Source organism: Coffea eugenioides, chromosome 7 (assembly GCF_003713205.1).
Source record: "Coffea eugenioides isolate CCC68of chromosome 7, Ceug_1.0, whole genome shotgun sequence".
Taxonomy (NCBI): Eukaryota; Viridiplantae; Streptophyta; class Magnoliopsida; order Gentianales; family Rubiaceae; genus Coffea; species Coffea eugenioides.
This window is the reverse complement of record NC_040041.1, coordinates 4,907,182-4,920,010: the sequence shown is the minus strand read 5'-3', so window position 1 is coordinate 4,920,010 and position 12,829 is coordinate 4,907,182. Positions and strand designations below refer to the sequence as shown.

General features: G+C 37.5%; 2 protein-coding genes across 2 annotated transcripts; one reads left to right on the top strand and one right to left on the bottom strand.

The window, feature by feature from the left end:
- Window positions 1–375: 375 nt before the first annotated feature.
- Window positions 376–2,173, bottom strand: LOC113778205. Its single transcript, XM_027323523.1, has one exon. The coding sequence runs from the start codon at window positions 1,804–1,806 to the stop codon at window positions 706–708; it is 1,101 nt and encodes a 366-aa protein (XP_027179324.1). The 5' UTR covers window positions 1,807–2,173; the 3' UTR covers window positions 376–705.
- A 1,610-nt stretch (window positions 2,174–3,783) lies between these two features.
- Window positions 3,784–11,937, top strand: LOC113778123 (autophagy protein 5). Its single transcript, XM_027323403.1, has 8 exons — window positions 3,784–4,119; window positions 5,317–5,441; window positions 6,331–6,397; window positions 7,892–7,981; window positions 8,712–8,799; window positions 9,806–9,949; window positions 10,413–10,541; window positions 11,406–11,937. Exons 1-8 carry the CDS (start codon window positions 4,003–4,005, stop codon window positions 11,762–11,764), a joined length of 1,119 nt encoding a protein of 372 aa, XP_027179204.1. The 5' UTR covers window positions 3,784–4,002; the 3' UTR covers window positions 11,765–11,937.
- Window positions 11,938–12,829: the final 892 nt, after the last annotated feature.

Genomic DNA, 12,829 nt, shown 5'->3' with positions numbered 1-12,829 from the left:
ATGCAGGGATGAAACAAAACGTGGCGTATATTTGCTTAAAAAGAAGTATCATCATTGTTGACAACGAAGCATGGCCTAGTTAAGATGTTTCACCCGTAACTGATAGGTCACAGGTTCGAATCATCACGGGGGTAAGTAGGGAACCAATATTGATCCTCTAAGTAAGAAAAAAAAGAAGTATCATCATTGTCAACTTACCAACTATAGAGAATGAGAAAGTTAGATACCCTAACTACGTGGCAGAAAGCATAAGTGTAGCTTTCTTCTCAACAGAGGACGTTACACCATCCCAAAATTCATATTCAGAACTACCACTCAAGAATCAAATGAAGTAATTTAACAAAGCATCTACATCAAATTCTTAAAATTGACAAGTATGTATCAGAAACATTCATAACTAATGTGGAAAAACATCAATTCAGATCATTGTATCTCTTCACATCAAAATTGAATGAGATACAGGAGTGGCTTCCTTGACTATGAAATACAAGTTTTGTAAGTGTCTGTATGGATACAAATTATCAAGGGGGGCAAAAATGAACCTATAAACCAACAACTAATACAAAACTTCCCATATCAAGGGAAGTGGGCTTGAAAGAATCATACATGCAACATTGAAGCAACTAGAGCTGAAACTCATGGAAGAATGATTTTGCTCCTCCATGCTTCTGGTTTCCTTAATTAACTAACTAAACCAAAATTGCATCACGACAACCTCTGTTGGGACTCAATGAGCAACGCGTTCAACATGATATGTACAGCAGCTTCATAAACAATTCCATCATAATGCATCCCATCTACTGTACATGTCCTTCCACATCTGCTACTCAAATAGTGAATATCCAATAAGAAAAGAGGTCCTCCAAAATTCCGCACTAGCTTACTTTTGTAAATCTGCTCATCATAAGCATACCACATTGCATCAGTCATCTTCGCTCTTTTCTCCTCTGTATTCAAAATCGAGTTTATCAATGTTGGCATCCCGAGCCAAAACATAAGAGGTGAGCGAACTACTACCGGCCTATCCTCAAATTCAAATTCTGGAGTAACAGGTAAAAGTGGCATCAACGAATCCTTCAACCTGCTCACTGAAACACCATAATCAGTTGCATTATTCACGTGTAACATGTCCCACAACCCTGACCCAATCACAAAAACATCTGGATGGTACCTTTTCTCCCTAAATTCAACCATCAAATCCGTCAAGTTACTAACATATGGCGCCCAGATAAAATCCAACTTCATCCCGATCACGTCCACAGTCGTGTGGTAATCACTATGCCTCTTGAACAAATCCCCTCTAACCCTTTCTATCTCGTCCAATCCCATTAATAATTCTAACAAAGAAACCACCATCAACCTCGCCTGTGAATCACCAGCAACAACGACCCACGACCCGTTTAACAAATCAGAAGCATCAGATTTACTCAACTTCTGAAACTCACAATCCACTACACCCTTATTAGAATCTACCCATTTCCAAGACTTCTTTTCACTAGTACTGTCATTATTTCTAGAATCTTGATTATGAAATTCAATTTCGTGTAAAGAGGAAATGCAAGAATCACGATTTACAGAAGAAGCTACAACAGTTGGTGATGAAGGCAAAGACGATGATGATGGAATAAAAGCGGAAAAAGAAGGAAAATAAGGGGTTAGATGAACGCCTACCGCAAGAGTAATGAAAAGGGCACCGCTAAAAAACAGCATTTTGTTGCGACTCAAGTGCCAACCCGCCATTCCCATGGGTACAAAGAGTACTATACAGGCCGCCAATACTCCAAATTGGACGGCCCCTAACATCATTTCCGTGATTTCTGATGTGGGTTCTTGATAATTTTCACATTTGAAGCGGCAAAAAAAGAATCAAACTTCTGGGTTCCAATCCTTGTGCTTATTTGTCTGGGGCACTCTAGGGTTGGGATGGGTGGGGAAGGGGCAGAGGGCTGTGGATTGTGAGCTAAGGGAGCTTTCTGGGGGTGATGGAAATGCTACAACTACAGAGAGAGAGAGGGAGAGAGCGATAGATAGAGTCAGTGTGTGTTGTGCGTGTAAATTTGGTGCTTGAAGAGGCTTTCCTTCTGGTAGCTGACAAAGATGGCCGAGGAAGGACGGACTGAGGAGGATGATGGAGACTTGCTACTTGCGACCTTTGCTTCCGATTTTTGCTTTCATTAGCTAATGGATTTTGGGCTTTTTGCCATTTTAGGAGCGATTTTTTTTTTTTTGGGTCTAAAATTTTTGTTGTTTTCTCTTTTATATTGAAGTTTTTATTGTTATTTTTTAATCCTAATCAAATTACGGACAGAATCTGCAGACCGCACTCTGCTAGACGAACTACTAAATATGCCAAATTCGAGTAATGTTAAATTTTAGAAACATTTTTTTTTTTGAAAATACCCCCAAGATGACGAGAGAACCAAGGGTGATGAAAAATGTTAGAATCAAATAATTAGTTGCACTATTTGTAAAAGAAAAGTGTTATTAAGACCTCACATAGTTAGAATCAAATAATTTGTTGCATTATGTATAATGAAATCTCCAGCAGTGAAGTTTGTTTCTACATGTTTTCCGCTTATATTCAAAGTACAAGAGGTGTAAGTAAATATTTTTAAACTACAAGGGGTGCATTTAAGAAAACACTTCATCACAAGAAGTGGATGAAGAATTTGCACTACATTACATGACACACACACCACTCAATAAGTAATAGTAGTATTAGTTTGTACATTCCCTTTTTCCCTAAGATTTTAAATATACCTCGAGGCTTATCCTAGTTAATTGATTTTTTATTGCAAGATTGTGTTCAAAATATGGTAATATTTGTAAGGTTACGAAAACGTTGTCGATCACAAATCAATTGCCGTGGTATTTAATTTGATATGAGAAGGGTAATTGTGATGATGTTATTGAAAATTGATGTAGCATTAAAATATGAGGAACTTTGAGTCTGTAAGTAGTGATTGATTGAGAGGGCAAATTTGAAAATGGAGAAAAGAAATTGTGGAGAATAAAATTTAGGTCTCCTAATGCTCAATAAGCTAGTCGAGATACCATTAAAGTGGAAGCAAAAAAACTAGTCGAGATAGTTATTCAAAATAACAATATAGTAAGTACTAGGGAAAAAGGATGTTTATGGAAAATAAAGATCTATATCAATACAAGTTGATTTAATGGATAAGAACGGATTATATTTTCGAAAATGGGGTCACGTGTTTGAATTAGCTGTTGATATCAGAACTATATTGATGGGTGATTTATAAGAAATCTTATAAGCACCTGTAGTTTTGGAGCACACCCTCGCATGCTCGTGTGTTTGAATTCTATTGTCGAATGGTAATTTGTAAGAATTTTTGTAAGCGGTCTAAGCGATCGATAGTCTCAAGAGACGTGTCCTCATGTGTTTGAATATTACTACCATATGCTCATGTGTTTGAATCCCATTATCGTGTGCGAGTACAGTGTTGGAATGCTGTACCGTATTAATGAGCAATATATGAGAGCCGCTATATGCTCCCAAGGGTCAGCTCGAATGGTCCGCTCCCCCTCTTTAGGGTATGGTGGACCTTCCTGGGCAACCAGGGTTCGAGCCCCCTTGTCACCGTGCTCGAGTGGAGTGGGGCCTCCTCTCCGGGCCGAAGTGGAATTAGTCGGAACTCCGTAAAGATTGACCCGAATACTCACTCTGTCAAAAAAAAAAAAAAAGAGAGCCGCTATACACCTAAAATACGGGGGCATGCCCTTACCGGTGGTCCTAAAAAATAAGGATCCACTGTGCGAACTTAGAAACGTGGGATGAGACTCGACTCCTTGACTAGTCCGAGTCTTTGATTATTTGTGTTTGACAACTTTGGGGTTTAACCCGGGCATCACGAAACTGATGAAAGAGCAGCTGGTTTAAACCCCCCCTGAGACTCGACAGAAAAAAGAGAGAGAGGTCAGAGGAGTAATTGTGGAAGGAAAAGAAGAAGGAAGAAGAAGAATTGTGCAGTGAATCAGTCAATGGGAAGTAAAACGGCAACAGAAGCCCAGAAATACGTATGGGAAGGAGCCATCCCTCTTCAAATCCATCTTCATGAATCTGAAGTCACCACTCTTCCTCCCCCTTCCCCTGCCCTGGTACCTTTCCCCATTTATTGCAATTTTTATATTTTCCCTTCTTTTTTGATCTTTTCTTTATTTTGTTGAGCGTTTTTTCTTTCCTTGCTTTTTCGGGGTTATGATTGTCTCCTAGACTTTTCTTTTTTATAGACTGTAATACTACAAGAGTATTCATGATTGATCTCTTAATTAGTATTGATCGTTGTATTGAGCTTAATGGCAACCTGGTATTGATGGGTTTTCATTGCGCTAAAGCGTGCCATTGATGACTAGCATGTAGAATAGCTACAGTGTATTTTCCAGCAACAAGAATGTATAGAGTTTGAGAATATTCTTATCTGATAAATGCGTCGATCTGCGTTTATGCCCAACTGGATTTCTTAGGGATGCTTTTCTAAAGGAAGAATTTTTAGATACTAAAATGAAGGGATGATATTTTTATCAGTGCTAGGAACAAGTTTTAAGCTTTCATTGGACCGTAACGGATGTGAGATAGTATCTACTAAGCTTGTAGCTTGCGTGAGTGGCTAATACTCTTAGTGTGAGTGTAAATGTGACGATATACTCAGACATTCTCCGTAGTATGAACTCTTAGCTGGGCGGCAGCTACAGTAAATTGACGCACTGGGAACAAGCTGCAGTAGTTTGATAGGAGACTCTTACCTCGGACCATGTTTTTAGACTTTTCCCTTGTCTCTTCCTTGAGATTTGTCAAGACAATGTCTTTTGTGCTGAACTCTTAAGGGAGTGATGTTTATGTATTCACAGTTTGTGTATGAAGGACCCCTGATGAAATTTTATTCATTGCTAATCGTAAATATAGTTGGCTGCCAAACTCCTTGCAACCCCACTTCTTCTTTAAAAGAATAATACTTCCTGTTATTAGTCTTTGACTTTAAAATTCTGCATGGCTTGCCGAAGATGAGAACTATGATGGCTCTAATTTTGATGTTTCTGTGCCAATTCAAGAGTTTGTACTGGGTAACACCAATTACTTGAACAGTGGAGTATTTCGCTTGGAGATGATAATGAGATTTGGTTAGATGTAGCCAATCTTATAAGACTTCTGCTTAATTTCTTTTACTGCATCCCAGTAGCATTTGCTGTTTTGGTTTGAGAATCCTGCTCAGGCGTAGCACCTATTAGTAAACCTTTGGCTTTGTAAGATGATTTGGTTTTCCTGATGAAGTAACAGATCCAGTTTCTCTGTTTCAGATTTTGGCTCCTCGCATAGGATATCTGCCTCTCTTGGTGCCACAAATTAAACCTTTCTTCAGCAGTACGCTTCCTCCTGGTTCTGACACTGTCTGGTTTGAGTACCAAGGATTGCCTCTCAAATGGTATAATGTGCTTTACGTGAACAAGTTTTAGTAGATGGCTTCATTTCTAGTAGCATGGATAATATTATCATAATTGTATTCTTTTGAAACATCAGTCAATGTAAATATGCTGATTTGCAAGTAACATGTACCATACCACGAGTAAGTCACTTGATAAAAAATTATACTTATTGGCCTTGAAGGATATATATAAAAGCGTGCTTCTTTCATTGCTTTATTTGGCACTTTGTGTCACCTCTCAATAGCATACCTAATATTACCGTTCATTACCATTTTCTCTTTCCATAAATTATACTTGCATGCTACTTAACCTATTGGGCTATGGTCTACACTACCTGTTAGACCATGGTGATGAGCAGGAGACTCCGGAATTGATGCCTACCCATGGTGATGCATTCTGTTTCCTGCAGTATGTTGCACAATCGGGGTGGTGCGTAAGAAATTCAGAATGAAGAAGAATAAAAAAATCTAGTAAATGAGGAATATTTTACAATTTGAACTCAATTACTGTCACTTTCTCTTGATTAAAACTTCTACCAAAGCTCTTTCACACTTGAGTGCATGGTTATGGAAAAAGAAAAAGAGTAATTTTGTTATTTGCTACTGTTTTTTCTCAATTGGAAATGTTGTTTTGTATGACATAGACTATTTTTATTGTTTTATTTAAAGTTTTCTGTCCAGCACTGGACTTCTCATGTCACCATAGCGTAACTTTTGCTTATCAACATTATATTGACTAAAGAATGCATATTCTTGGTAGCTGTTATTTGGGACGATCACTGTTTCATGCACATTGGCACAAAAACTTTTTGCTTAATTGTATAAGTTTTCTTGAAGGTATCTGCTTATCTTTCATTTCTCTTAACTGAAATTTTCATGCTTTTTTCAGGTATATTCCCACAGGAGTACTTTATGACCTTCTTTGTGCAGAACCGGAAAGGCCCTGGAATCTCACGGTATATGTTTGCCATTTGTATTTCTCTGAAATCTTATAGACGTTTATACCATTGGTTATACTTTATTTTCATACTTTGGAGTTTATTAATTTGCTTACATCAGACAGATAACTTACATATTCAATTTTATTGCCAAATAAATTTTGTGGTCAGAAGGGTTTTCTGCTCTTTTAGACTCTTCTGAAATGTCAAAGGAGAAGATTTGACTACTTTTTGCTATGAATTAGTTTGTTGCTTTATTATTGTTGCATTAAAAATACTTGTGTAAAGTTTTCAATCTTGTGCTATTATGCTATCCTTTTAAAGCATATAGCGTATGTCGTTTTTTATATGAAGAAAAGCAAGATAGTTGCATTAAAATGATAAAAATGCTGCTAGATACATCTCCTTGTTTAGCCACATAAGTTGTCGAAGTGGCTTAATATCTAATACTGCAGAATGCGTGAACGTATTCTTACCACCCATTTGGTTTGGGGGAATCGCCACTATGGAATGGGTTTTGATGTCTCAAATCCCTTACATGATGGTCGGTTGACACCTATAGGTATGACTCTATCACTATGGAAGAGCCAAAAGTGGTCAATGGCCATTACCGACCAAATTGGACACTTTCATTTGGATTCCATAATTTTAAGCACTTTATTTTTAATAAAAAAAGTAAAGGCAAAAGCACAAAAGACCGCAAGCCTTCATCATTCTCTGTCTTCTCCATCTACATTTTCTTCTTTCCTGTTTGCTCTCTTCCCTTCTTGCTCCACCCTTTATGGAGCTCTCTCTTCTCTCAATTCAACATCCTGACTATAGAATATGGGTGCTGCCATGGTGGGACTTTTTTTCTTTGTGATTTAAACTCGAATTTTGGTAGATTCAGAGAATTTGGTAACCAGGTAGTGTTGCCATGCATGGATTCTGTTCTTGATTTATTTGGAAAAGCCGCGAATCTGCCATGAGTTGGAGGTGGTTTTGAACCATTTTTGTTGGGTATTTGTTGATTTTGTTGAAACATCAAATCAAAGGGGAAAATTGGATGGAGATCTGGAGGTTATGGAGATTTGAGGTAGAGCAATTGATGTTGTGGAAATTAGTCCATCACAAGCATTTGATGAAGGGCTGATGACTAGCGGGACTATAACAGAAGGTTTCAACAGAGAACAGAGCCATTGAGGCGATAACACCCCCCCCCCCCCCCCCCCAACAAAACAACAAAAAAAAAACCCAAAAAAAAGAAAAACCTTAAATATGCTGATTCCTATACCGATACAAATACTCCCAAACATCAGTTTTCAGCAAAAGGAATCCCACGTAAATCCATTATTATTGAGGGGTCATAGTTGTTGCCATTGCCTAATGTGAACCAAATGGGTAAGTAATTTTGTTGGGTTGTCATATAACAACTTGGGGTCAGCTTGGCATGTTGCAATTGCAGAAAGATTTAAGCTACTTACTTATTCTGTAGAATTTGGTTTTGCAATAATTTTCCTTATGCTGTTGCAGGTACATTTTAGAGGATATCCAGGAAATATTCTAACTCCATGTGAAGGTGAAGATAGTGTAAAATGGAGCTTTATTAATTCATTGAAAGAGGTTAGGTATAGTATCTCTTTAGCTGTTTCTATGATGTTCATATTTTTCCTAGAGAATTTAATAGAAAATTTGTCATTCTAGCTTTCAGTTGGTTTACATATTATTCATCCTTTTTTCTTTCATTTTATCATGGATTGTTTATTGTCTTTGTTTTGTTATTGTGGAGCCACACAATTTTCCTCTTCATATAGGTTGAACCACATTTCCTTCCATGGCTATATTTGCAGTTACATACCTTCTTTGTTGAGTTTCATTAAATGTACTTTAGTAATTCTGGTGGATTGAACATGATTTCAACTTTCATAACATTGTCGCATTTAATGTAGTAGAAAAATTGGAAATTTGATGAATAGAATGGAAAATGTGGTCCTCTATCCATAAAAATAGGAAATGAATGGGCATGACAGCAAAAAATTATATTTGTGCCTTACATCCAAGTAATAGTAGAACAAAATAATTTCAATTAGATTCCCTCTAATATTTAATTAATGATTGTCTGGCACTTCTGGAATGATCTTGGAGATATCCTCCAAAACACACAAGAATGTCAGAAAAAAGGGAAGATATCTGCATTGGATAAAAAATGTATTCTGGAACCTAAGTTAGTCTGGTTAGTATACTTCTTAATTTCTTATTGCTTTCCAAATGATTTTTTATTTTCATAACAACTCTTTAAGTTTCAAGCATTTTGTGCCAACCTAAATCTAGAGGGTTCCTGAATCTTCTGCAGGCAGCGTACATAGTCAATGGTAACTGCAAAAATGTGATGAATATGTCGCAATCTGATCAGTCAGAACTTTGGCGCTCTGTCCTTAATGGTATTGTACCACACCATTAGCTTTCTTGCTTCCTGAGTTCTTGTTTCACACCTTTGCATTCTGTTTTAACATGATTACACTATACTTGATAACAATGTGGAGCAAAAGCACAGGTCAGGATGAGGATCGTGATTTTAATAATTTTTTTCCTTTTTCTTGGGTGCCCCCAAAGGTGGGTGGGAGGTGGCACATATCTAATCTGGTTGCATACCTGAATCACGTGAAATTACCCAGTGCTTTTTTGCTTTTCCCTTCCCTTTGAGGTTGACTGAGACTTCTATCACGAGATATATGTTAGGAATGTTAGGCCTTGAAATTTACAAATTGATCTTCATGAAAGCCAATGGGACGGAAAAGATTCAAAGCTTAAATTGGCGCAAGATAACATGTAATATTGAAATTCGGATCTGTTGGTTACTTTCAGATGATAATTATAGATTCTGAGTGTCCTCTTTTGAATTGTCCATTGTACGGTTGATTATTCACTATTGATGTTGGAGAGGAAGTTGATTATTTCCATTCCTTTTCATTGCTTTGTTTTCAAATGTTTTGTTGTAGGGTTGCATGATAGTTGTATTGTGTATAAGATTTAAACTGTTATATCTGTCTTTTCTTTCTGGAGTTTTAGATGCTAGTGTTATGGCATCGTGACACGAAAGTGGCCCGATTATCTTAAAATTATAAGTTTCTTGTAGTTATCCTATTTGTTTCGCTTTATATACTAAATCAGTTGGATTTCCTTTATGTTAGGCATAAATATCAGTAGATAGATAGATATCATTTCTTTTACAGCTTTTAATTGAAAAGGAACTAATACTTTGGCTGTTGTAGAAGAAGTGCAAGAGCTTTATTCTGATATTTTTGCGTGTCTTATTTAGATCGTAGGATAATGAAAAATCACTAGCTACTTGATGAAGTGGGAACTACTCTACTTCTGAACTTGTTAATTTGTTAAATTACATTTTCTTCTGAAAGCAATCTGATTCCATCAATAAATCATGGTCAGGTAACTTGGAAGCCTATATCCGGGTTTCATCAAAGCTGAAACTTGGCTTAGGTGGAGATGACTTTTCAATAAAGTTGAACACATCCTCTTTAAAATATCGGCAAAGTGCTGCTGATGCAGAAGCTAGTGCAACAATTAAAGCAGGTGAGAAGATTTGAGCATGTTCAGGTTGGGTATACATGACATGTATGTAATCAAAATAGTGCATGGCATTTCCCTGCCTCCCTTAGTTTTTCAGATATTTCATTTCACATGCTTTAGCTTGTATTTATAGATCACCATACTATGCTTTTCTTCAGAACTTGCTGGTAATCTAGATGGACATATGCTAATTTTTCAATTTCAGGTTTCACCATTAGGTTTGGTTAGTTGATGTTTGCTATGTCTAAGTGCTAGCTTCTCCTGTGATGCCATTTATCTGAAATCAGGCTGGTATGGGGTCCATATTGCAACTGATAAAATAGAGGAACAAAAACATGCTTCATTCTGGTTTGAGATATGGTCCTTTACTTGATTTGCAGGGAGGAGGATAGAAAGTAACTCATATCTGTTTTTACACATTTTTTGGTCATTTGCATCCTTCACCTTCAATTCTGTGCTCTGGCAGGTAGAATTCCTGTTAGGTTGTATGTTCGACGTGTCAATGAAGATTTTGATGATGTGGAAGACGCGCCTCTGGTTGATAATTGGGATAAAGTGTCTTATATAAACCGCCCGGTTGAGATTCATGACAATGGTAATAAGAATTCTTGCTTTAACATCAAAGATATTCATTCCTAGGTCTACTCAAAGCTGGCAAGTGAGCTCTTAACTTCATCTTGCGAATCATTACCCATGGATACCTTTAAACCTTCTAACACTGCCCATGGATGGTATGGTTTTAGAGAGAACTCTAGAAGGTTATAACTTGGGTAATTGGAGGTTAGTTTGTTCAATCTGTCATGATTCCTTTGTCTTGATTTTGGGGCTGAACATGCGTGCAAGTTTTCCATAAGAAACTTTTGCTTTTGATGTCTTTCATCTTGTGATTTTGATTCCTGAAAATTGTGATGTGGTATTAAGTCTTAAGATTAAGCATAAACTAGTTTTCCATGCCTGATTTTCCCTGTTAACAGCTTAGTTTTGGCTGTTGCTACTTGCTCAACATCCTTCAGGCAAATAACTTAAAAGAATTGGTTAATAAGCCGGTATGCTGTTCTGGCAATGCTATGGAGTAGCCATATTATATTGCTCAAAACACCATTGATGGCTATTGCTAATACAAGGATAGTGGTCGCCTATATTTTTTTAGGTGGCGGAGGTGGACAGTCTTAGTTGCAGCGCTCCAGAATATGTTCACTATAGTCTATAAGGACCACACTAACAAAATTATGCCTAGCCACATCATGTTCAAACATCCCTGTATTCAACATCCCTTCCATTTTGAGTCATATGTAACAATGAGAAACTTAGCGCACACACTATAATATATTAGTAATTAATTACCCGTTAAACTAGGAGGACATGTTGTCTATTCAAAATTGTTCCTTCTTGTTCATTATTATGATAACAACTTTGGTCATGGCAAATAAGCACTTGCTATGCACATCTGTGACTGCAGGGAAATGCTTCACATTGGGCGATGCTGTCAAAGCCCTTCTTCCAGAGCTTTTTCCTGACAAATCTTTGCCTAATGATAGCATGTCTTTGCCTCAAGTGGAGGATGGAGAGGGATCAGCATTAGAAGAGGCAAGCGACACAGGCAGTGCAAGAAGTCCAGAAGATACAGGAGAATCAGTGCGTGAATGTCAGGATTCCTGCTCTCTATCAGAGACGGCTGATGTAAAGCTCATTCGCATTCAAGGAATTGAACCAAAGTTGGAGATTCCCTTTGCATGGGTGGTAAACAACTTGATGAATCCTGAGCACTTCCTTCATATTAGTGTATATGTCAGAGTTCAAGAACCAATTACCGTATGATATGGCATGTCTCTCTTCATACCCTACCCAAGTCTCCCCGTTGTATTTTTTCTCTCACATTTTTGGAAGCGTAATTCTTTTTTTTGGCTGTACAGTGTACAGAACAGTTAAAAATGTGAATGGATTGGTTCTTTGCCGATTATTGGTCATATACAACCTCATCAGTTGCATTATCGCTTGTGAAATTTCAGCAGTGCTTTGATGGTTTAAGCTCTTCCCCTAAGTTGATTGCCTCTTCTAATTGTCAGTATATCTTTTGCGGTATAATTTGATGTTAACAGCTGCTGTCCCTATCTTCTTGGGGACATGCGTCACATGAACTGCTCTCATTTAGGACCTAAACAGCAGCTGTCTTGCTAACCTTGCGGTTAACTTCTACTGCACACAGCTAGATGCTGAAAGCTCCTACTTGGCTACACTTTTCATCTGAGATATCTATGACCAAGCAAAGCAGAACCACATAGAAACTGCGAATGTTCTCATTGGTTTGCTCTCATAAAATTTTCCAATGTTGTATGGCTTTTTCCACATTGCAAAGCTATGATGGGATACTTTCTATGTTTCAAGGTAGAGAAGAGTTACGTCCAAGATGGGGAGAAAATGGCTGAGAAATTGAGGGCAGTGTTGTGGGGTTCTAACTGAGAAAGAAATTATTGACAGAAAGCAAATGGCCTTGTAATATCTGTTGTCATCTCAACGGGATGAAGCTCGTAATGGCAGCCAGTGTTTGTTCTCTTTTGGGATGATCATCTTCTGTATATTGTACCCCAAACGGCTCCCCTCCCCGCCAAATAAAAAAGGGAAAACCCGGAAAATGAAGGTTGCACCATGAACAGAAATCCAAAAAATTTCAACCTAATAACCATAATCTCATGACGTAAATCACCAGTTCATTCAGCAAGAGGATCACAAAGTAAATTTATTGCTTAATTATTTTCTTTCATGAGTTTGCCGGCAGCACATAAAACCATCTTTCTAAGTTGTATATATTAAAGCACCCCAAGACAAATTAACCCTGGATGGACGAGCCGAACAAGGCTCTTTTGGATGTGCTTAGCAACAATA